This window comes from Abrus precatorius, unplaced genomic scaffold (assembly GCF_003935025.1).
Source record: "Abrus precatorius isolate BTA unplaced genomic scaffold, Abrus_2018 Scaffold7, whole genome shotgun sequence".
NCBI lineage: Eukaryota > Viridiplantae > Streptophyta > Magnoliopsida > Fabales > Fabaceae > Abrus > Abrus precatorius.
Window position 1 is genome coordinate 32,703,904 of NW_020874417.1, and position 25,692 is coordinate 32,729,595.

Below are 25,692 nucleotides of genomic sequence, written 5' to 3' on the forward strand. Positions count from 1 at the left end.
CGTTAAGACACTTGTCAGAGTTATAAAATTTGTATCACTGGTCATGTCTCAATTATTATTTACTGTATGTGTTTTATAATAAAAGTGAAGCATCCTTAATTTAAGTACTCTAGAAAATATTTTTAGTTTCTTTACTTGTCCTATTTGATGTGAGATTAATTTTTTCCCCACTTTTTGGTGGTTAAATATTTAATATTCTTTTAACTATAAAAGTTTCTAAGTTATAAAATTGTTTTAGCAAGTCAATCAAATCTAACAGAGTTATTCTTTTGTGAAATGAAAATTCCCAAAAGGCATAAATTAAAGTTAAAATCGGACTTATTTAACGCAACTCAAAAACTAACTCGAAATATATATATATATATATATATATATTCGATCAAGTTATTATGCAAAATATTTTATATATGACATGTTGAAAAATTCAAGTATAAATTTAAAGTTTTATATTGGTTAAAATGAATTTAATGAAATAATATATTTAGAACAAATTTATATACCTCATATCTGAAGGTCCTAAGTAAAAGAGATCGACGTGATATTATGTAGTCTATTGCTTAGTTTAACAAGCAGTCCTTAGAATTGATGGTTATGCGTTTATAGTCTTCCAACAAATATTGTAAGTTATTTTTAAGTGTTTTTGGTATTCTTTTCATTTTAAATTAAGTGTTATTTTAAATAAAGTTATTTAAGTGATGTTGTAGGATTTCAATGAAACGTTAATTATTTTATTTTGATATTATCTTAAATAAATAATGAATAGAATATTTTTAAGTACTATACAAATTAAATTTTTAATAAATAAATAAAATTATTCTATTATTTAAGATAATTATTGTTTTCTTAAGTTTTTGTAAAAAATCGATAAGTGATAATAAATTTAAAATGAAGAGTATTGATTTTGTTGTTGAAATTAACTTTAATAACCAATATTGGCATTTAATATTCAACTTTATTAAACAAATTATTGTAAGAAAATTAACATTTTATTGAATAATAACCTTAAAAATATTAAAAATTTCGTTAATTTCAATTCTTAGGATAACTTTAATATAACAACTGTTTTTTTTTATAAATTTTTTTTATTTGTGATACTTAAACTCAGTTAAAGATTGAAATTAACAAAAGTATTAATATGGTTTTAAATTTTGTCCAAAATAATATGATATTTAAAATATGATTTCTTTAGCGTTTTACCATTTATTATTATCCTATAACGATGCATGTTAACAACTCGCAAGAAACAAGTCTCTGTCCAGCCTTGTAATTCAATGGATGACGTGAGTTCACTGACTGGATTCACCAACCAAGTGTCAAAGATTGAGCTTCTCTGTTACTTATTTTCATGAGTTTTCAATAATTTGATTGCAACTAATTACAATACGAAATATCTTACTAAGTTTATGGAAGAAAATTATATAAAAGGCATGAGCTGATGTCTTATTAAATATTTCCTAATTAAAATATAAAAGGATAACCTCGTGATTCTCCATTTTCCAGCTACTATCAGACCAACATCATTCATTAGATTTTATCTTCAATTTGATAAGAACAAGAAACCAAATCTCTTGTAAGTCCCATCGACATTTAGAAAACAGGGGAAGCGGATCATACAAATCTTTGACAGTATTAGGTGGTCAAGGAGGAGAAGCTTCTAGGCTGCGTTGGAGATCATTAAGGAGAAAAAACAGGAAAAAATGTTCTCAAAATTTGTATCATAGTAACATGCAGTAGCTAATGATGTTGTGGTTATTCTGACCCATGGTTTGTGAACAGTGAGATTATTTTTTAAAAGATTATTCATTGCCCCTCACTTAGAATCAAATATTGGGTCGGTGCATGCATGCCTCCTAAATTTACTTTCGGTCATATCATATCAGCAGAGAGCGTCAAAGTAAAACCCTCTTTTCCCATAAAAAGGTTAACTATCACAGCATTCAAATCTTGCTTCCTGTTAGGTAATGATAATGTCTGATTCAAGAAAGTTCCCGAAATAATCTTACATTAAAATATAATAAAAACGTTTAATATAAATTTATATAAGTGAAATTTAAAAGTTTACAAGTTAAAATTTTTTAAAATGACAGACTGAATCTAGCTCTATGCGGATTGTAAGTTAATACAAGTTGATTGCATAATTACACTTTACGTAATAATTAAACAACAGTTAATTGAAAAAATTATAAAAGGATAAATCTAAAGAAAAAAAATATTATTTTTATTATGATTATTAGTGGATAGTGAACAGCGGATTTACGTAATTAGGTTAGCACTGAACGCACTTTTTATCAAATTTAAACTAAAAAAACAAATAAATTCATTTTTATTTAAAATTTAATAACTTAAATTTTACTTTTTAACGAATATATTTAGATAACTTGATCGAATTAATCTACTGAATCTGAAAATGCATATATAATTTTCAAGTTGCATCTCAACCATGCCGCTTGATTATATAAACTAGATATAGATTATGAAGTTAATAAACAATAAAATGTTATTAAAATTATACTATTTAATATTATTAATTTATTAAATTATATATTTTTAATAACTAGATTTAGGGGATATTTTTGTCTCCACCCAAAATTTTTTTTCCCACAATATCAAAACTTCTGAAATCTGATATTATAAAGCTTAAGAACAGAACCGACACGAAAATAGTTGACCAATTATTAAATGGCAAACATGAAAATAAAGAACACGTGGTGATTAAAATGAATTATTGATAGGGTGATAGCCATGTGCATGGATATTTATAATCTGCTAATTACTTAAATAATAAATATCAATTCTGATTAGGTTGTAAGGGGGTTCAAAAGTCTTCAATAACATCATAGAATATGTCAATGCTAAATTTCACTAATTTCTATTGGTTGATGTCAATTTGTCTCAACTCAACCCTTTTAGTGCAGCGCGTGTTTTCTCAAACAATGCTTTTTTTTGTTCTGTGGTCTCATTAATTAGAGTCCTCTAATTAAAGAATTGCTACTTTTTATATAATCAAATGAAAGATTTATTGATTCAATTATCTCACATTTATACTTTCAATAATTTTTAATAAAATATAAGATTTTAAATTACATAATATTATTTTTATAATTATATATATTAAATTTATATAATTTAAATATTTCTAAGTTTATTATTTAATAATTTATATTTATTTATACTTAATAACATGATATAATTAACTATCTATTAATTTTATTTTACCGAATGTAAGAACTAAAAAAAAAAAAAAATTGATATTAACAAATATAACTAACTCGACAATAGTATGTTTCCAGGTTTTGCTTAAGCATGTAATTTGATGAACAGATAATTTATTTAACTAAAATATAACATTTACATATGACCAAAAGTTGACCGTAGAATTTACCTTTAATTTATTGCTACTTTTTTCTAAAATACTTCAATTCTATATTGTTTTACGGCAATAATAACACAGACCTTTCCTAAAGTTAGCAATAATTACATTTACTTTTAATTTCTGATATATATTAATCATTTACAAATATTAAAAAGTCTATGACATTTTTTAAAAATAAAAAGTGTTGATATGTAAAAAGAATATATAAAATAAAATTATATATATTACTAAAATAAATTTTTAAGTGTAATTATTATTAATCTCAAGAGAAGTTAAGGTAATTTTTCTCTTATTTTATTAACAAGTCTACTTCTGTAATTTTTTGTATTTGATAACTTTATTTTAGAAGATATAATAACATTAAAACAGAGAAAAAAGTGTGAGGTGTAAATATAAAAGTTTTAGCTAGTCTAAGTCTGCCAACGAAGAGATGGAGCCAAAGCTTCACCATCATCGATCAGTAAAAACAATGATACCTAAATGCTTCATCATCTCCCACGAATTAAACTTTATGACGGCTCAACCCACACTCAAAGAGAATTAATTATTCTTAAAATACCTTTTAATAGAAGAGCTCAACCCACACTCACTAAATGATAAATTTTGAAGGAAAAAAATGTTGCCTTAACCTTAAGAAAATCAATATAACATTGTAATTACTTGAATATCGATTCATTAGATTTATTTTCAAAATTGATAGAAATTATATAAACGAAAACAATATACCATATAACATACTCAATCACATAAAGGCTTGATTGATTTCTAAGTGTACATATTACTTGTTGAATTTTGCTAATGATTTTGGTAATTGTTACTTTAATAGAATATATTTTCTTAGAATTAAAATCAATAAAATTTCGTTGCGATCAATATTATCTCAACAAAAGTAAAATACATTGACTATGTTATCAATTGAAAAAAATGTTACAAAAAAAAATAATTTTTGTAAATAATTTCACATCTCTAAAAACTAAAAAAAAAAATTATATAAAAAATACAAGACTTCAAAAAATTGTAAAACGTCTCATCTTAAGATTTCACTCTACGTATTAACAGAAAGGGGTTTCTCACTTAAATTTGACCTGCAAAAAATTGCATATTAATACATAAAATAAAATGCTAATTAAACCCGAAAGCAACTAAGAAGTGAGTTGTTTAATTAAATGGTAGTGATGGGTCGAATAATTGATTAGCTTGATTTATTATCCATTCACCATGCAAGATGTTCCCTCTGTTTCTCTCCCAAACCAGACTCAATTGCCTCTAATTAAGTAGTAGGTAGATGCATATACGGAGCATAGCCCGTGATTAGCTACATTGAACAGAGAATGTTTCTAGAAATTTTTTAATAAATGGTTTTAATAATTTGTTTACTAATTAAAAAAATTAAATACCTTTCTAGTTTTTAAGGAAATAAACTTTTTATTCAATATTTTTGTATATGTAATTAAGATGTTGAGAAAACAATATCAATTACTAAAACATACAATATTTTTTAAGAGATTGAAAATGTAAGAGAAATCTTATCTAACATATAATTTTTTTTAATATTTAATATTTTGATAAATATTCTAATTTTTAAAGACATGATTCGTCTTTAAAAATGAGAATATTAACAAGGATGGTAGGATACTGATTAAAATATTAAATTTTTTTTTTTTTTTATCATCATACATTCAACATAATATTTTATATAATTTTATCCTTAACTAAAATAAAGTTTTCTATTTAATACTTCCTGAGTCTACTCTTTTGAAAATAGATAAATATTTTGAATTCTTATTAAAGAATTAAAAATATTTTTAAAAATATAATAAAAAATTTCACTGTAATTTTAATAAAATGTTTTTATTTATTAATTTAAAAAATACTTATTAACCAGATTTTTTCTTTAAATAAAGCGTGCGATGGAGAAGCATTTCCTTGGTATTTTCTACAATTCTACCCCAAGTGTTGTAGCTTTCAGTTGTTTTGAAAATCCTGAATTTGGGAAGACATGTCACAATTCCATTTGTGATAACTTCCAAAATTAATATGTAATGATTTACAGCTTGTTGAGGTTGAGGACCTCAAGTCTCTAAGAGGGTTGGAATTAGAAAATGAGCCTCGTTACCCTAATTTGTGGAATTTTAAATATAATACTTAAATATTTTTATATTATCCTTTAGTTAAAATTCAAGTTTATTTTAAGAACTAATATTACGCAAGTTAATGAAAATTTGAGTAAAGTAAATTTTTTATTTTAATTAAAAATTAAATAAAATTTCTTGAATTATTGCCTTTAAATTTTGTTCTTACATATATCTTATTAGGAGTAATTTTTTGTATAAACAAAATATATATAATTAGAGAGAGTTTATGGAGAATTCAAAATCTATATATGTATAAAAAAATTAATACTTACTTAAAAAAAAAATATTTATATATAATTAAAATTGATGTAATTTTATGAGTTTAAATATCTTATTAGAAGTGATTATATCTAAACTTGTAAAGATTTATTAAAAGAATTTACTCTATTGAATAACGCTTCTTACACATCTCAAAATTACATATGTACACCGTATTAAGAGAATTAATAATTAAATATATAGTAAAATTTTTGTACATATATAAAATGATATAACACGTGAATGAAAAGTATTTTTTATATAAATAAAAAGGATTTTTTTTATTGTCATAAATATGATACATGGTTCATAGTTGGATCTTGAATTTGTTAAGTTTATAATATTTTATAGAAATGAATAACATAAACCCTTTAGTAAAAAATACCTTATCCTTCACGGAGTCATTAATTTTAATTTTTAAAATGCTTTTATATTTATATCTTTATCTTTTTTACTCTTTTTATTTTCGTTTTATCTCTCTTCCCTACATAGTTTATATATATATATATATATATAGGCGCGTAATATGCACACATGATGAAAAAGGCGTGGATACAAATAAGCGATCTCCGGGGCAAATTCCATGCACACGCTGTCCTCTTGAATTACAAATTCTTTTTCTTAATTGGAACTTTGAACGTTAAGAGGCATAAAAGAATTTCACTTTATGCCTTTTCCCTCACACACACATACAAGGGTACTATTTTTGAATGGTGCCTTTGCCACTGCCGTCTCCTTAATCCACACCACACCAAGAAAATGGAAGCATCTTCTCCATCATCGGTTTCACCTTCAATATCCCACCTACTTTATCTCCTCCTTCTTTACCTTTAAACCACACACTTTTCACCATTCTACCTCTTTTTCCATTTCCTCAACTTAGTGCATATTTTCTTAGTGTTATGGGGGCTGGGACTTCCTCAACTTCAGCTAATAAAGGAGAAAAAGATGGAGGATCTAGTTCATCATCATCAAGGCCTAGTCTTGGTGATATCCCAGAGAGTTGCATCTCCTCCTTGTTCATGAATCTTGATCCACCCGATATATGCAAACTAGCCAGAGTGAACAAAGCCTTTCACCGAGCTTCCTCAGCTGACTTTGTATGGGAATCAAAGTTGCCACCAAGTTACAAGTTTCTTGCCAATAAAGTTCTTGGTGAAGAATATCATGCTGCTATGACTAAGAAAGAGATTTATGCAAAACTTTGTCTACCCAATCGCTTTGATGGTGATTCCAAAGTAAGTTAATTAACTCTTCTATCTTAATTAAATAATTGAAAATAAAAAGTTTTTATGAAAAAAATGTTTCTTGTACACCTAATTTTTTATTTATTAATGTCTTAATTAGTGTTTTAAAAATAATTGTTAGCAATATTCTTAATATTTTGGTGGGGATCGTTCTTCATTAACATCACTAGTAATTCAAGTATTTTGAGTTTTCCTCTCTTATTCTTATTTTCATTCATTTGTTATAGTTGCTCTTTTCTGGTGATTATTATAGGAAGTTTGGTTGGACAAGTGCAGTGGACAAGTTTGTTTGTTTATGTCATCCAAGTCCTTGAAGATTACAGGCATAGATGATAGAAGATACTGGAACTATATTCCAACTGAAGAATCCAGGTGAGAGATTTATAGATATTTTAATGTTTTTTTGACTTGTACATTGGAACCTTTTTCTTCTCTCCTGTGTTTGATCTTGTTTTTATGTTGAAACTGGATTTATAAAATGTCAGGATTTTGAAATGTTTCTGGTCAAATCGTGTGTCCTGACCCCTCCACCTTTTCAATGGTCTCCCTTTCCCTAGATTTCCTTGTGTTTTCAGAAAATTATTAGCTCGCTAAAAAGTTCTTGCTTTCATAATTTTTCTTGTTGCAAATATTAACAACTGTTTTTAGGATGTTATTAAAAATGAAAAATATAATGAAAATAAATTATTTATTATACTAAATATAAAAATTATTTAATATACTTTTGAAAATAATTCTAGACATTTTAATAGAATATATTAGATGCTCTTACAAGTGTAATCAAGACACACATCAATAAGATTTATTATTATTGTCATTAACGCGGAAGAAAACTTTTTGTTATAAGAAGTAATCGTTCATGAACAAATAAAAAACTGACACATTGTGGAAGAATATATCACTTCATGAAAAATTCATAGTTAAAATGTTTTTCTTTTTTAACAAAACTGTTTATCGGTAACTTCTACGAAACACATGGAAGAATTTTCAAAATTTGGATGCGATGCAATATAAAATGAAAAGAGAAATATAACAGACTAAACATTAATTAGCAGAAGTCTAAGTTATACCGATCACTCAAAATCAAGAATGATATAGTAACTTATTTTTAAAAGAAGTGATGGAAAAAAAAGTTTTACTTCTCTAATAGTTTGCAAAAGGAAAGGGTAATTTGACATAAATATCTTACAAATTTTAAATCCAAACGCGTTCAATATACTGAAAATATCGTTACATTAATTGATTTTATTGATGAAAATAATTATGGTCTCCAAAGTAGTTATATAAATTTAATGTAAAACATGTTTGACACTTTTAACCAAAAGAAAAACTTAGAAGAAACGGGAATGCTTGTCGAGTTGAACAACTTTGCAAACACCCATTCTGCTTAATTAATTATTCACACTAAAAGACTTTAATTTAATTATTATTTGTAGCACATGATATTTTCCAGAAAATATGAGGGAAGCTTTCACCTTATGTTTAAGATAAGAGTTTCTAAACGAGTGGGCATTGATTTTAAAAGCTTATGGACAATGCCATTGGTTTTTCCCTATTCTAGCAACTAATTCTTTCGTGGTCAACCGTTAATATCTTATAGTTAGTAATTGAAGAAAAGAAACGAGTGCAAGCAATTTACGCCAAGAATATATTACCCAAATTGCTGAAAAGGATTTCTATTTAAGGGAAAAAGTAATTTTAATTAATATATATTATGTCATATTCTATTTGTGATTAGCTGTATTGCTTGCAACAAAAGCTTCTTTGGCCATTTGTTTAATGCTTCTTGTGACTTCCGTTATAAATTAATAATAATATACTTAGGATATATGCATGCATTTTATCGTTATGCGCTTTTTTCTTGGCATAAGAACCTCCCATTAAAGCTATAATATGCGATTCGAATAAATATATTATTATTACTTTTGTTGGAATTTATTCAATTTGTTGGGAGAAAAGGTATAGAGCTTTACGAGAGAAGAAAAAAAAACTATTTTTATGTGATTAGGTCTCGACCCCATTCAAAAATATCTAATAAAGATCCTCACTCTAAAACGTGAAATGTTTTCCACCGGTTAAATAGGGACACCAACTCCTAGTTTCATGGCTTTTACAAATTAATTTGAATTTCTTTATGACATAGGTAAAAATTGGAAGGAACACTTAAAAATTAATATACAGAAAGATATAGTGAATTTTTTTTTTAATTATTATTAACGGACTAAAAGTCCAAAGAAAACCAATAAAACGAAATACAATGAGAAAAGGTACTCCCCAACTATCCTCTTTACCGAAAGGAATCATTAATCAAAGAGTGGGGAGAGCATCAAGAACTAAGCCATAAAAAGACATTTATGACTTATATTAGCAAGGTGGTCTGCACAAAACAATTAACAAAATATTACATATGTTATTTCATGCAATATGTTTGATTCCTAATAAGATGATATATTCAAGTATATATAATAGATATTACTTTTGATAGTAGATGTGTCTAATTTAAGTAAAATTATTTTTTGTGAAAGATAAGCGGGATCTAAATAAAAAATTAACACATATAAAATCTTTACTAGTATATGATCATTATGGTGAAAATTAAATTGAAATTATGAAACTGGAGAAGGGTTAATGAACTATGGCAATTGTTTTTATACTAGCAGGTTCAAGAGCGTTGCATATCTTCAACAAATGTGGTGGGTTGAAGTGGTTGGGGAGCTAGAGTTTGAATTCCCTGTGGGGAGTTACAGCTTAATTTTCAGACTCCAATTGGGCAAGGCGTCCAAAAGATTGGGTCGGCGCGTGTGCAACGTCGATCAAGTGCATGGTTGGGACATCAAGCCCGTCCGATTCCAACTCTCAACATCAGACGGCCAGAGTTCACTCTCAGAGTGTTACTTATGTGGGCCTGGTGAGTGGCTCTACTACCATGTTGGAGAGTTCGTGGTCGAAAATCCCAATGAACCCATAAATATCAAGTTTTCTTTGGCCCAAATAGATTGCACTCACACCAAAGGTGGCCTCTCTGTAGATAGTGCCATCATTTGCCCAACGGAGTTTAGAGAAAGGCTTAATCAAATTTAGCTAATTATATTTTACACGTTATAATTATACATTTGTGTAAGAGTAAAAAAGGGCATTTTTCTTACAGAAAATTGGTATTTAAGGAAAGTACTCAAGTGGCCCTTGTTTTTAATTGGGTTTGAGTGTTCTCTTACATGTGTAGGAATGAAGAATGTGAAATAATAGTACTAACTACTGCAGTTATAGAGAGAAATTTATTGTAATACTGGTTCCTTCTCTGTTATTTTACAGTTCATTACATTTCGCTTTCTTAAAATTTCATGTTCAAAATTCTCTCAGTATATATCAAAAGTTTAAGATATTCGATTGAATCAATCATGTTTGGCTTGTATTGAAATAAAGGAAACCATGAGAAATTTGTGAAGGGCCACGACATGTCTTCGAAATAAAAGAATATTCAACATATGTGAAGTTCACTATATATTAATTAGCAACATTTGAAGTTGAAGAAAGTAATTACTAGATATCAATTAACCGTTTCCAGCAATTAGCAGATATTCAGGTCAAATATGTTAATTGGGAGGATGACCCGAGGGGAATTATATATACATCATTAATCCCAATATTTTAGGGTATCTAAGTATAGCAATTAGGTTGTATTTCTTGAAACATCATTAAGTCAAGATGATGCCTTGTATTCACCTCAACTAAAATGCACGGGACTGACACAGCAATTTATGATGGTGGTGTGTGCATCTTGAATCTGGGTTTGTTGTAGAGTGACACACAGCAATTTATCTTTTCCCAAAGTATTCCTCCACGTTTAAAATCAGTGGGTAAGTATCAAATAGGATTGAAGTTACTATATTGAAGACAAATGTCGAGAAAACAAAACAAGGTGAAAAAGCACGCGTGTCGTCGTATAAATAGGAAGCTTGCAGCTTTTCTTTAAATTGTCCAAGATAAATTACACTTGCCGTCGTGATACAAAACCCTCAAATAAGATCTCTAAACCTAATCAAGAACACGTGCGTCATGTCACAACAAATTCCATCAAGAAAATGAGCAGGGAAAAGAAAGAAAAGCATCAACTATTCAAAATATCCTGTACAAAGATAATAAAAGCTCAACATTTAAATCAAGAGAAGCCAATTACTGGACAAAGTTGTGTTGGTCAAGCTTTCCAGTCATAACCCAAGTTATCATCTAGATCACTGTTAAAAAAGCCACTGTCCAAGAAATCATTGCCAATATCTTGACCCACATCTTCTGGCAAATGGAGATTTTGTGGTATATCAGCTGTTCTCTGGTTGAATCCATTGTTGGCACCAGCTGCAGAAGAATCACTGTTTGAAGCAGCTTTGAAGCTATTGCTCCGGTTAGGAACAGGTCCATTACTCCCTGAAACAGTTGTAGTACCTGCAGTTACAGGTGGAGCCTGGCCTCCAAAGCCTAGCCCATTCTTAGCCATACTCCCATTTATACTGGGTCCACCAAGGGACTGTGGTTGCACCCCACCGTTGTTATTAGACATCTGCAGCAGTTGCTGGATCATCTGCTGTTGTAGAGCCTGATTTCCTTGGGAGCCCTGTGAATGATTTTGTTGCGGTAAGTTATTTGTTGCATTAAGAGAGCGCTGTTGAAGTTGTTGCAACTGGTGTTGCTGCTGCTGCTGCTGCTGCTGCTGTTGCAGATGGGGATTTGTGAAACCACTAACAGATAAATTCTGCATTGAGCCTGGAATTAAAGCAGCAGCAGCACCTTGCAAGGATGAAGATGGACTCTGGTTTGAATTATTGAAAGAAGATGACCCTTCTCGCAGAGTAGAGCCAGCAGAATTTGAATTCATTGAGTTTTGTCTCATGAGAAGATTCTGGTAGTTGGTCAGTGCCAAAGCAGCTTGTGCCGGCCCACTTAAAGCACCTCGATTACCCATATTATGATTAGTGTTGATTTTGTTCAAGCCAGGATGCATTGCCATTAGCTTAAGTGTGTTTTGATCAGTCGGCAGACCTTGAACATTTGTTAGTTGTTCCATCTCCTGCATCTTTTGGATATGAAGCTTGGCTGCATTTGCATGTCGAGGATAATTTTTCAAGCTTTCTGCGGATAAAAATTGAATCAATATAAGGGAGAAGAAAGAGGCACCTTATACTATAGAAACTGAAACAGCTTTACATAATTAAAGTCCAACCTACAAGAGGAGCACATCTATGGGATGTACTTATCAAAATTCCACTATATACTGAACTAAATCTTAGGCTCTCTATTTATAGGATGTACATATCATTTGCATATCAAAATTCCTTCATATTCTCCCACTTTTTTACTGCGTTATTTTATACATAAGATTTAAGACTGAACAGTTCATTCCAAAGATAATATGAGAAAGATGAGCGGAAGAACCAAAAGGCTGTATTACAGCCCCGCACAATGTAATACAGTCAAAAGAATTACCAATTGCACCAACTTTGTGCTCCGCACAGAAATCTATCAGATCTTTCATGCTATTAACAACCTCAGCTATCTGTCAACAAATTAAGAAGGCTTGATTAGACAGAGAGCAACAAGTGAACAAACAAATTAGGTGTTATCGATGTTACTTGTGACTTTCTGAATCTAGAATTTAACAGGATACCTGCAAACACCTCACATATCTTTTGGAGAAACCCAAGTCATTTAGAGACTGTAACTCCAAACTCTTTGCAAGATGGCGTCCAGCTGTCAATACCCTGATGCAGAATAGCATTATAATCAAGCCTTGGTGCAGTCACAAATTCATCATCACTCCAAATAAACAGTTAAGTAAGGATAAAAGCCAGGCATAACTTTTAAATTTTAACTAATCAACTCGAATTAATTTAACTAGTAACTGTAACGTATACGGTTTTATTCATATACATTTTAAATTTTTAACTACTTGCAGCTGAACAGGTGCCCAACTTAACAAGCAATCAGTTTAGACTCTTTAGACTAAAGAAAGAAAGAGATCCATGAAATTATAGTGAGAATGCTGAGATGGAAAAATAAATACTTTGGTCCTCTAATGTTATTTTCTTTATTAGATTTGGTTTTCTACTTTTTCTTTTGTTTGATTTTGGTCATTTAACTTACTTTTTATTTTGATTTGGTCATTTAACTTCACTTTTTGTTTCACTTTAGTCTTCTTTCTTTTTGTCTCATTTTCACTTTGCTTCCCTAACTTTATTTTAGAGAATCAAACCAAAATAAAAAAATAAAATTAGCGAAGTAAAATGAAGCAAAAAAAAATTAAAAAAATAACAAATCAAACCAAAATAACAAAAAAATTAGACGACCAAAATAAAATAATAGAAAATTTAGAAAATCAAATCGAAATAAAAAAAGAAAGTTAGAAGACCAAAGTGCTAATTTTATTGCTATGAGATGCCCTCAGTCTTGAATGTCCTCATTGTCAACAAATCACAATATCGATTAAGCAGCATCACCATATAATACTAAATACTTTATGCTGAAAAGAACCAGAGTCAAAAATTTGACACAAACATTTTATGCTCCAAAAAGGTCCTTTATCTCGTTTTCTTATTAGTGATTTGGAAATATGTTTCATTTCCTTTCGTCCCATCTTTACATTTCTTAGGTCTGCATAATTGTATCCCACACAATTACCACGAGGCATGCATCAAAAGGAGAAACCAGATATACTCACATATTGCTGTTTGTTTGCAGTTCCTGCTGAGAAATCCCATCAGATCCACTTTCAGCAAGTGTACTCTGGCATTTTTGTGCTACTTGAACCAATTGGTTAACCTACAATAGTATGGATCATAAGAATTAGGTTTCACAAAAACAATTATGTATGTTAATACAAGTATGTGTGTTATCAACATTCAACACTATGCACGCAAGATTAAAATGAGAGAATATAATACATTTAATAATTAGTAAAAGAAAAAATACAATAAATTTAACTAGTATGCAGAAATTTTTTACTAAAATATCCTAATAAACAGATATATTAGATCATTCCGAACCATCAACAGGGGCTAGAAATTTGAAACAAATACTTACTAAAGCAGAGTCATACCTGTGGTGCAACCAACCTTCGAGGAAGAAGTTCTTCATGCCGCCTAGCACAAAACTCCCAAGATAATATCTGTGCAAATAAACAAGAATTTCAGTGGGTACATACACACTACAGTAAAATTACATTTAAACATATCAACAATGTTTTGACCTTCAGATCTTGTGTGAATATAATACGAAGTTGACCCTCACGAACAACACGAAGCTGCTCATATACACTCTCTTGAACTGCTTTTGCATATTCTATCATCAACAAACCAGAAGTAAATCTGCATTCCCGTGGCAAGTCCAAAAACAGAAGTTCATCCATCACACCACTGCCAAATTTGATTTCATTAAGTCTAGGTAGTACTTCAAAAGTGGCCTCTGTTGAAAAGAATCCAGAATGTATATATTATTCAAATGACAAAAAATATCAAAACAGCATGCTGAGCATGTAAGTTTACATATACATTCTAAGAGTAAATTGAGTATCTGTAAAAGCTTATTTTCCAACATCAGTCACTTTACAGTTAATAAACTTGCTTATGCTTGATTGCATTTAGTACTTGTGGGTTCTGTCCAACTTTCAAATGAAGATCATCTTTTAGAATTTAGATTACTAGAAATTTGGAGTATCACATACAGTCACATCCTATTTTTTCTTTAGAATCAACTTGAATTAAATATAGGCCAAGATGATCCAGGTTATTTGAGATAAGATACTATTTTCCTTTAATCAGCTACAACTTATTAAATATTCTTCGCTATTGGTCAAACCTTCAACTTTTTTCTATAAAAAATAAAAGAAACACCCAACAGAACAACTGACACAGTATTTGCAACAAGGACTCAGGAAAAATAAATCTTACCCATTCAGTGAACTTTCTATATACCATAAGCTGACATTACAATGACTCAAAACAAAAAAATACTCTCTTCACAACCATTTTGTACAAAAATAAAGAAACACACCCAGAAAAGACAAAAGCAGAGCTAATCTAGCAAGCAGTACTCCATAGTAGAAAAAGATCCAAAGAGCAATTACATAACAGCAAAATACCAGGTTGTGCACAGCACCATACCTCCATACACAATCTTGAAGAGAAACTAAAAGCTTAAGAATAAAAGAAAATATAAATTCAGAGGCGTGTCCCCATTAGCTATACAGAGAGATTGACAAGTTTTGCATGTTTCCTTTTCATAGAATCATGGGTGAGGATCACTAGAAATACTGCCAGGGGTGGTAGGTCACACATAGCAAAGACAATGTGGATTTCACCCAGAAGAGAGAACTGTTGGAAAAACTGTCCAATTACATTTTTTAGTTCTGAAAAGGAACTTTGCCTAATGAAGCAATTTCCGGGGGGGGGGGGGGGAAGGAGTTTTTCAAAATGCCTCACAGTAGTGCCTCTAAGAGTTGCAAAGCTGCTATTTTGGCAGCAACAGCTGCAATTCAAAAACATTGCCATGAAAACTATAGGGCAGCCAATGGCCACTCTGCACCATTATGTTGCTAAAGCCTGCTATCACAGTAATAAATAAATAACAAGCAGAACTCAATAGTAAGATCTGAAATCTACAATGAAAAAAATTGGGATCTTAGTATAACTGGACAAAAAAATAGAATTCTTCTTGTCTTACCAAATCCCCTTCCAGATTTAGAACAGCATATGTCACACTGCCATGCATCCTGAACAAAGAAATATCTTGGTCAGATTAAACAGCGTAGAAGGTGGTACAGACATACAAAGAAAAAGTTTTGTAAGCAAATGCAATTATTTCAAACATAAACAGGCATTCTGATGGCCTATTGCTTAAAAGATGGAAAATTGATGAGCAAATGCAACCTGTTAACTTCTCAAATATAGGTCTGCTAATCAGCATATTTAAAGGAATCATCAATTCATGATACAATTATAGAGGGTTATATAATAGTGCAAAAACTGACCATAGCAGCTTGGGGGAAAACACCGAGTGCATGATGACCAACATTATCATACAATGACAAGCACCACCGTTTCTTTGCCCGAGGAGAGTAATATTCAGCCACAAATTTTCTCCAATAGGCAATACTATTATCCTGGGACCAATAGATAAATTGAATGCAGTTATAATTATTCTAAAACTGTAAAGTACCAAAAACAACAACCATGTGTTTAGACTAAACAAGTGCATGATAGGGTAAGACAAATGCTTGTGAGAACAGTGAAATAGCAATAGAAAAATATAGCAAATCTCAAATAGATTTCATCCAAAAAACCTCAACAAGAACTAAAAGAATGTGAGAGACAAGTTTACCATGTTTAGCAACAGAAAATGAAAAGAACTCACATTTGGTCGCTGCCTTTGATGATAGAGGTATTGCATCAGTCGACGGGCACAGACACCACTGTCAAATGGGCGCTTTCCACCAGATAACGGCTGCATTACTTGTTGCTGTAACTGCTGCCTCAATTGCATTTGTTGTTGTTGCTGTTGATGATGATGCTGCTGCTGCTGCTGCATGTGTGCTCGCTGTAACTGTGGCATTGATTGAAAGATTTGTTGTTGTTGCCTTAGTCTCTGTTGCTGCTGCTGAAACAAAGCCTGCAATTGTGGATTTCGACCCTGTAATTGCATGGGGTCTTGTCTCTGAAGAAGTTGATGTATTACCTGCTGTTTCACTATATCTTCCTGCTTGATATCCAGACGAGGTTTCTTCTGCAGTTGGGATAAATTATTTGCATCTTGAATGTAAGATCCTGGTACTCTTGCACCCATTGGGAGCGGAGCTGGGCCAGTTTGGGATGGAAGCAAAGATGTAGCACTCGTAGCACCTTGAGGCAGCTGCTGATTCTGCTGCAATTGTTGAACATTGTGGTCGTGATGAGAACTCTGCTGTGCTACAGAAGAACCATCCAGAACCGATGACCCAGAAATACTAATATTATTTGATGAAAACGACATTGGTGAGGCAGGTAATCGTAAGTAAGAATCTGTGTTAAAGCTTGCACTTCTCTGCAAATGGGGGCCTCCAGAAAGTGCAGAATTAGCATCTGTGACTAAAGAACTAGCTCCAACACTTGGAGCTGTGTTTGTCACACTGTTTAAAACTGCATTATTCATATCCCCAGAAACCGGACCCAGATTTGAACGGCCAGTTCCAGGAATCGTGTTAGATGAGTTACCGAAAGATGAGCTTAAATGAGAATTAACTACATTCTGTGATTGCCCATCTCCTTGAAAAAATATTCCAGAACTTGATGATGATCGAGTTAAGCCTCCAGCCACCCGAGAAGGTGCCATTGAGGGCACCACCCCTTGGTGACTGGAGTCTATATAGCTCTCCAGAGCCAGCCTGACTTGTACTTAGCCTAATGAGAATGTTCCATCAAAGCCAAAAGTACAACCTAGACACATGAAACAATATAAAATGCTCTTGAAAGTTGAAAATTTGTCAAGTCTATGCAGCAATTTGATTGGGTATAACTATTCACCTGATTTTACTTCTTCCTCTTCTTAAACCCCCAAATTCAATCAATGAATAAAACTTTTGCCAAATCTACAAATTCCTTCCCAATGGCCCCACTATCTCTTCGTTCGTCTGTACTCTGAACAGTTTCAGACATAGATCTACGATGGAAAAAGTAAAAAGGAAACAAATTAGCATAGTGAAAACACTAGATAAAACTAATACAACAGCATAAACAAACAAACAAACACTGATCAAGAACCATACACAATCAAAACCACTGCTGCAAATTGAACCCACTAATTTCAGCCAAGAAACCCTAAATCTTTCCATATTGGAAGCACAACCGCTCCCATACTAGCATTTGCAGAAAAGCCCCTTCAAAACCTGAGCTTTCACACATTAAAATTCCCAAAACCCGAATCAAATTGCGGAAGCGCATGAGCACACAAACAAACTAACGTACAGAAAAAGCCCCAATTCAGCACCCAAATTCAGAAGCCACACATAAAGGTGCAAAAGAACCCAAAACCCGAAACAGACTCCAATCGAAAACTAACGATACTCCAATTGTCAGTTCAAAAACACTAGCTAGAATAAGGGGGAAAAAATGCAAACTCGAAAGCAAATTTAACACTGCAAAACTTGCAAAACAAGAAGATCAAGAGCAACAAACATTTAAATAAACAAAAAGATCCTAAAAGAATCGAAGAAAACTTAAAAGTTGTAGGTATATGCATAGCTTCAGAGATCGACGGCTAGCAATTAAAATTGAAGGCCCAATGAATAATGAGAAGCAGAGGAAGCTACTCACAATAGAAACGGCAAGCTGAAAAAAGCGAAACGTCCCTTTTCTAAGCTGAATTAGGAAACAGGAATCGCAGTAAACAAAGAGAGAGAAAGTTTCAGAGATTTGTAGAGAGAGAAACAGTTATAGAGACGACTCCTTTTATACCTCGCGGGAATGGCACTGTGCGAGTGACCGACTGTGCCGGTCGCTATCCATTCTTTACCGGCCCTACCCGGTAAACTATAGGGCACGTGTCACAAGCGAGATGGCGGAGCTTAGTCGGTGGGTGATTTGGGCTTACGTGGCAATATCTCACTGGCTCCGTAGTAGGTTGCTTATGATAGATTTCGAAGAGTGGGGTATCCAGTAATTCTTCGTGGGTAATTATCCAGTACGATGGTGAAGATATAGAATCGGGTATGGGCTCGTTTTGCGAGGGCAGATAAGGTATTTTATAGGATTTTGGCTGTGCCGTACATGTCTGATTGACACGTGTATGATCTGATTGGCGAGTTGGAAAAGGGTGTATTTGTTTTATTGTGGGGATGGGTGTGATTTAGTCTTGGGATTTTTACTATAAGAGGTTAACGGATAGAGACAGAGAGTCAGATTACCACGTGTGACTAACACGGACAATAGAAACAAGGCCTCGTGTGCCGCAGTGCGCATTAGATAATTTAGGTTCTCTTTTAAAAAAACCATTAATTATATTGTTATTTTAATTTCGCATGCTTTGAACCACTAATATTTTATTCTAAGTGTGCTGCAAGAAAGGGATAGTTTGAGGGGGGGAAGCCCTCAATTTTAAGTGTTGCTATTTATATAAATGATGATTACTTTTTTTATTAGTTGCTTTTGAATTTTAAGATTTGAGTTTGTTTATTGGTATTTTTTTATTAAATTCATATTATTTTAGTATATTTTACTCGTAATTATAAAATTTAATTAAAATAAATTTAAAATTTTATTATTAAAAATAATTTTTTGTCCTTTAATATTTAAATTATGCCTTCTACGTGCTGTTAATTAGTTTATATAAAAAAAAATCACCTTTTCTTTTACTACATGTTTTTTGAAATTTAAGATTTGAGCCTGTTTATGGGAATTCTCGTAAGATTTTTCAATGGAAAATGTTTTACAAAATATAATAATTGGAGAAAATTTAAAAATATTAAAAATTATTTAAAGATTTTAATTTAATTTTATTATAATATCATTATGAAAAAATATTATTATATTTAAATTAAATTTTAAATATTTAATAAAATATTATCAAAATCATTTTTTTAATGTTAAATTTTTTGCACAAAATAAGTAATCTAGAGAAAAACAAACAAATGATGAAATAATTAGTAAATTAACTTTAAATCCAAAAAATTCAAAATTACTTTACAAAAAAAATCTCTATCTAGTACTTCAATGTATTAAATACAAAATTTCATTCTTGAAGTAAAATATTTTTAGAAGTTATTCTAATTCTTATCTCATAGTTTTTTTTACATTAAGCATTTTCTTTATTGTTTTCCTTTACAAATATTATTTTTACTTTTAATTTTAATTTTAAAGTTAATCCAATTTAAATTTTAAATGTTAATGACATATATTAAATTAAGGATGTCTTTCTTTTTTTAGGTAAATTTAATTTTAAATTTATTATAATATTAATCAATCTTAATTTGAATTTGATTTTAAAATTTTAAATTTTAACACATCATATTAATAAGACAGATAAAAAACTCAATACTATTTAAAATTTTCAATATTTTTTTATTTTAGTTCTAGATTTTAAAAATCTTATCTCTTTAACTTAATTATATTTGATATAGTAGAGTGATATTTATTAATTCTAGAAATACTTGCTCTTTTAAATTTTTAAAATTTATTAAATTTAAGAAAATTGCGTAATATACCTATAATTTTTTATTTTAAGAAAAACCTTAATTTATTAATCCCGATATAATACAAGAGAATTTTACCAATATTCTTATAACAAGTTATCAAAAGCTATTTCTCAAAATAATTAAAAATGAGAAATAAAATCAAAGACATCCTTGGCTATTCTATAAGAGCCTAGTCAATTAAGGACTTGTGGGTGTTAAGTTCGGTTCTCAAGCTTTTTCCTTTTATTATTTTGTAGTATAAGTTTGAGAATTGAGACCCCATAAACCACTCATTAAAGTATCGTTGTTGGGGGACAACTTTTTCTAAGGAATTCCTTCAACGCCTTTGAACAAGTTGAGTGGCCTAGTAAGATAAAGTCATTTAGGTTTGGCCAGATGAGGCAAGTCAAAGGTGCCTACCCAAAAATTTAAACCATTCAAAATATTTGTTCTCCTCTTTCTCTCTACAAAAATTTAAACCAAGCATTGGGTTTAGCCTAGGTAGGGTCACTTTAACAGTGCCATGGACAATTTCTCTTCTGAGATATAAAAGTACAATACAGTCTTCTTTGCCTCATGCTCTGTGCTCTTTACCAATCTTGAGCCTATGGCACTGACATGGCTTCCAATCACATACTAAAACTCCACCTGTTTTAAAAGTTGTATTTTGTATCTTATAGCTTCACATGTGTATAGAACCATCATCTAAGAAGACCCAAGGTTTTGTTTTTTTTTTGTGTTTTACTTCTTTTAAATGCACATCTATGACTTTCGAATACTACTTTAGGTGCAGAGTATTTCTAACTTCAGCTCACGCTCAAATTGAGTGTATTGTAGTTTTACATGTAAAAAGATTCACTTCAGCTGTTATACTTTAATTTAAGTATTTATAAAAGTATAATAAATTATTTTTTACTAAAAGTTAATAATATTTAAACTCAGTATTAAAAGCTGAAGTTATAAAAAAAAAAATTAAAATGTGAAAGATTTAACCCACGTAGAACTCAAAAAATAGTGTGTTAAATTGAAGTTGTTAAATTATTGCAAATACCTCGAGTGGACCGATCCAGGGGAGGGTAAACTTCGGCTCCGCCCCCTTCTTCAATATTTATTTTTTTTAAAAAAATATAGATGTAGACTATTTTTCTTATAAAAATAAATAAATATGTAGTCATGCAATTTATTAATATAATTATTGATGTTATCGTTTAAATTTTTTTTTTATCCGTCTTATGTCATGCGACTTCAGAGAATAAATAAAGCTCACCATTCGTCTTTAAAACGATGGCTGCATAATGCATCAATTTTTATCAACTTATTCCATTAGTCAAATATAGCTTACGTTTCTCCTGGTCACAAATCTGATACTGTATTTGTCTTTTAAAAGAATTAAGATATGCATTCTTTGAATTTTGAGTTATATTCCCTCACTTTCTGTTTGATTTTTTCTCTTTGCTGCATTTAAACTAAAAAAATGCCATCATGAGATCTGAATTCTAATTGGGTATACAAAGCAATCTTAAAAAAAAAATCATCAAATCACAGTTGAGGTGTTAAATGATATGATTGAATAATTGGGTAGCAAGAAAGCAATTTGGGAGGAGGATCTGTTCTCTTTCCTTCATTCTTTTCAAACCTTCTCTATGATGCTATTCAACAGGGTGATGTGGAAGGGCCCTTCAGTTTAACCAAGTAATTGGCAAATAGATTGGAGGTACACTATTTTCATATAAACTTCTCCAATCCATATACCAAATTCTGCAAGGTTGATAAAATGTCAATGAAAAAAAAAACTGAAGCAGATGAAGTTGAACGATACAAAGAAACTAATAGCTGAGACTTCATTTGGTTGGCTACCTTGAGGCGAACTACTTTTCTGATGGCTAATAGCAAGCCTGGCATGAGACATTGCACATCTGTGATATCATGCTTGATAGAGTACACCTGCAGCAATTGACCAGATGATGAGAATTTGAGAAGTTAATAATTGGAATCAAAATAATTCACACAAGAGAGGACATCACCTCTCCTGGACCTGAAAAGTGAACTGTTGTACTGGAAGGAAGTCCTGGAAGGACCAAGCTGTGAACACGAATTCCATCTCCTAGAACTTGACCCCTTGCCTTGTGTGACAAATAAATGTAATTAGATATCTCACTAGGCATAAAGGGTAAACATATTTGTATTTGTTTTTGTAAGACTTTGTGTTACAAACTTTAGGTGTTTTATCCTTACCAAGACATCGGTTGAAGGATCTTCTTTGTTATAGATTTGACCAAGGTTAGAAAGATTGTTGGCAATTTGGTTTGCATCTGCCGATGGAAGATCCTGTTGACCAAGGCCAATTCACAATGTTATCTTATGTACCTTTTGACTGGTAATGATGTGATGAAAGTGAATGTGGATATAATGAGAGATGGGAATCAATTCAGCTATATTACATCCCGGTAACTTTCACAATCTTATCCTTTTTTATGATTTATTTTGGTTAATGGAAAACATACACAAGGACAAATAAAAATCTGATATACCCAAGATTGGAAAACATAAAAAGAAAGAGAACTTGCCACTTGCGGTGAAATTTACAAGGAAGAATTATTAGGGAAAAAAATCAGAGATATAAACACAATAAGGAAGGTTTTCACCAATATTGACCAGCGAGACGGATAAGAATAAAAATGGAATATCCTCATAGATACGATTTCAATGTGTGGTACTTGTACACATGATGCTCCTTATCAGAGACAAGTTGAATTATGATTATTTAAGCATGCAACATGTTTATGTAGGGGTCATAAAGTGGGCTTGGGCCATGTACTCTCTTGAGGTGTCTTTTTGTGGATGGACTTGTCTAGGCCCCCATAGTTCGCATTTGATACCTTAATGATAATTACATTAAACATATCAATTAGGTTGTATATTTGATTTCTAAACATTTTATCTTCAACACGTTTTTTCATAACTACCCTTCGACATGCTTCAATTCACCCACATATATAAAAGAAGATGCAAAAATTATAAACATAAAAATGAATTATTACATTTGCATCAGCCCTGGATTCCACGATTTCGACGTTGCTGTAATGGAAAGAAGCTGAAATCGCAGCTTGCTGCAATAATATTGATCCTATGGAAAGGGTTGGTGCAATCAGGACACCCTGATATGCGACAAAAGAACAAATGGCATATTAACATTTATAATCTAATGAAGTTACAATCTTCGCTATTCAAATATGGACTATGATGTGAAGTAACTAAATAGACCATAAAATAGAAACTAGAACAGAAATAATTTCAAGTAAAAGTTGATATGTTCTTATATGTCTCACCCCGTGCTCACCATGCTGGCCTTCTCGCAGAATGCAGATAATGCAGCTACAGTGTCTAATTTGATTCGGGCCACGTAAACTACGCTTTTCATTCCAAACGCTGTTGCCTGATGAAAAATGAATCGATGTTTAGCATTTAACATAAGTGGAAATAGTATCAAAATATGAAGGCGAATGCCATATCTATAATTCAGAGGTTAGTCTTCCATCTTGTCTTACAGTCCAAGCTAGCACTTGAGATTGTTTTCTTTTGCTAAGAATAATTGCTCAAATTAAAATACTAATCTATTACTGATTTAATGGACGAAAGATACACAAGTATCTGAACATAAATGGCATTGCTGATGTAACTACATCATAGTAATGCTACCTATTTCCCTCTGAAACTTATCTTGCTGTAAAAGAATTGAGCTGAAAAATTGCTGAAAGTAGTATTTACCTTAGCCTTACCCAAGAACCGTTTAATTCACAATTTACAAAATAATTATCCAACTAATTATGCTTCTAGCAGAAGTCAAACCTGTTTTACGTTGTCATACACCGAGGAAGGGTCAGTGAAATCAACTACAACTCCCATTGCCTTGGACTGCAAATTGCGATTCAAAACGTCATTCAAGGCACAACAGATTAAAGAGGCAATTTAATAATAAAACCAAGTTTATTATTGCTTCACATTACCTGAGATATAGAGCCCAAAACCATAGTAAGGTCATTTATTATGGGTATTTCAAGTGGCTCTTCCATGCCACAAACCTAGAACAATTGAAAAAGGAATTAAAATAAAAAATATTAATATATTTTTATCATCATTTTAATACAATTTTTCATTGTGGTGTGTTTGGTTTCTTATCACACAAATTCACATGCATCTAATTGTAAAAATAATAACTAGTTGTTTCGTGAAAATTGTTAGTTAGGCTCTTCCAAACAAAAACCAAACACAATACCACACAAATTCACATGCATCTAATTGAAGAGTTGTTCTGGCTAATGACAACAAAAGCAAAAACCTTTCCAATATCTTCCCCAACATGACAAGTATCCACTGCTCCGGCTACCTCCATTCCTCTGGCCTTCGTTACTGCCGCTACTGCTGCCCTTCCTATATCCTTGGCTGCTCCATTAATCACAACCTGTTCCACAAAAGGGTTGTTGAAATTAAAGCACTTTATAGTATTTGTGCATTGACTCAAAGAGTTGAATTTCGAAACTTTATACCTTTATATTACTTGGTGTGGGCTGCGCTGAGCAAGAAATGAAACTCTTGCTTTTGACATTATGACTGAACAAGTTGGTGGAATGAAACTGGCAACTTAAGGAGGCCATGGCTGTTCAAGAGTAAATTCAGCCTCTGCCCAAAAGAAGATAAGCCTATGTATATGGTGCCATATGGTAATTTTCTTATGTGAACAGACCATACAGTATAAGCATGGTTATGTTTTGATAGGATAAGGTATTTGGGTTTTTGGTAGCCCTTAATTGGAGAGGATCCTGTGACTGAATCCCGACAACATGTGTCTGAAATGCCTTGAAGCAAATGCAAAGCGGGGCCCACTTATGACCACAAGGGTAATCAAAACGTGCATGTCCCCTGCTACTTCTACAAAACGTGACATGAGTAATCAAAATCCAAATGTCATACATTAACATACTAGACTTTACCTTCAAAAATGAAAAACCACACAAATCTGCTCTCTCTCTCTCTCGTTTCATTGTTAACAATTCAGTCTCCTAATAAATTGTTTTTTCGCTACTCTCCTGAAGTTTAAGTTAAAATTTAAAAAAAAATGTTAAATTTCGTTAACTTCAATGTTGCAAGGTTGTGTGGCTTAACATAATCAGAAAGTAAAACTGTTGTGCTGCTGCTGCTTAGTGTTCTCCAATGGGTTTTCTGGGTGTAGCTAGATGGGATCGGAGTTTCCTCATGTTACATGATCCTCATGTCATGTGTTTTGCATTTTTGCTAATGTTTTGCTTAAACAAAAATACAGTCACATGAAAGTTATGTTCTCGTCAAAAAATGAGGAAATACCAATCCAGCTAGATAGCTGTCAATTCATGTATCACTGAGTCAAAAAAATATTTTTAATAACATCTTAAAAATAACGTCTTTTCACTGTAATAAGATTTAATTTTGATATAATGTTAATATAAAAAATAT

General features: G+C 31.3%; 3 protein-coding genes across 15 annotated transcripts; 1 reads left to right on the plus strand and 2 right to left on the minus strand.

The window, feature by feature from the left end:
- The first annotated feature begins 6,462 nt into the window (after window positions 1-6,462).
- Window positions 6,463-10,344, plus strand: LOC113872749 (F-box protein PP2-A13-like). The gene is made up of 3 exons (XM_027510548.1): window positions 6,463-7,004; window positions 7,267-7,385; window positions 9,674-10,344. The coding sequence occupies exons 1-3, from the start codon at window positions 6,669-6,671 to the stop codon at window positions 10,092-10,094; spliced, it is 876 nt and encodes a 291-aa protein (XP_027366349.1). The 5' UTR covers window positions 6,463-6,668; the 3' UTR covers window positions 10,095-10,344.
- A 576-nt stretch (window positions 10,345-10,920) lies between these two features.
- Window positions 10,921-18,457, minus strand: LOC113870716 (probable transcriptional regulator SLK2). 12 transcript variants are annotated; one of them, XM_027507132.1, is made up of 12 exons: window positions 18,347-18,455; window positions 17,800-17,919; window positions 17,558-17,693; window positions 16,413-17,470; window positions 16,030-16,161; window positions 15,723-15,771; window positions 14,251-14,465; window positions 14,101-14,169; window positions 13,723-13,823; window positions 12,673-12,766; window positions 12,492-12,561; window positions 10,921-12,137 (listed from the first exon to the last, which is right to left on the minus strand). In XM_027507132.1, the coding sequence occupies exons 4-12, from the start codon at window positions 17,364-17,366 to the stop codon at window positions 11,209-11,211; spliced, it is 2,613 nt and encodes an 870-aa protein (XP_027362933.1). In that variant the 5' UTR covers window positions 17,367-17,470; window positions 17,558-17,693; window positions 17,800-17,919; window positions 18,347-18,455; the 3' UTR covers window positions 10,921-11,208. The 12 variants fall into 12 exon arrangements, with proteins under 12 accessions (XP_027362933.1, XP_027362939.1, XP_027362936.1 ...); XM_027507138.1 differs by lacking the exon at window positions 17,800-17,919 and having other exon boundaries at window positions 16,413-16,652; window positions 16,734-17,470; window positions 18,347-18,453; XM_027507135.1 differs by lacking the exon at window positions 17,800-17,919 and having other exon boundaries at window positions 16,413-16,667; window positions 16,734-17,470; window positions 18,347-18,453.
- Window positions 18,458-21,545: 3,088 nt separating this feature from the next.
- Window positions 21,546-24,976, minus strand: LOC113872722 (dihydrodipicolinate reductase-like protein CRR1, chloroplastic). 2 transcript variants are annotated; one of them, XM_027510488.1, is made up of 10 exons: window positions 24,750-24,976; window positions 24,542-24,664; window positions 24,210-24,284; window positions 24,052-24,117; window positions 23,543-23,638; window positions 23,244-23,360; window positions 22,438-22,530; window positions 22,227-22,325; window positions 22,060-22,146; window positions 21,548-21,960 (listed from the first exon to the last, which is right to left on the minus strand). In XM_027510488.1, the coding sequence occupies exons 1-10, from the start codon at window positions 24,855-24,857 to the stop codon at window positions 21,928-21,930; spliced, it is 897 nt and encodes a 298-aa protein (XP_027366289.1). In that variant the 5' UTR covers window positions 24,858-24,976; the 3' UTR covers window positions 21,548-21,927. The 2 variants fall into 2 exon arrangements, with proteins under 2 accessions (XP_027366290.1, XP_027366289.1); XM_027510489.1 differs by lacking the exon at window positions 24,210-24,284 and having other exon boundaries at window positions 21,546-21,960; window positions 24,750-24,958.
- Between the last annotated feature and the right edge of the window lie 716 nt (window positions 24,977-25,692).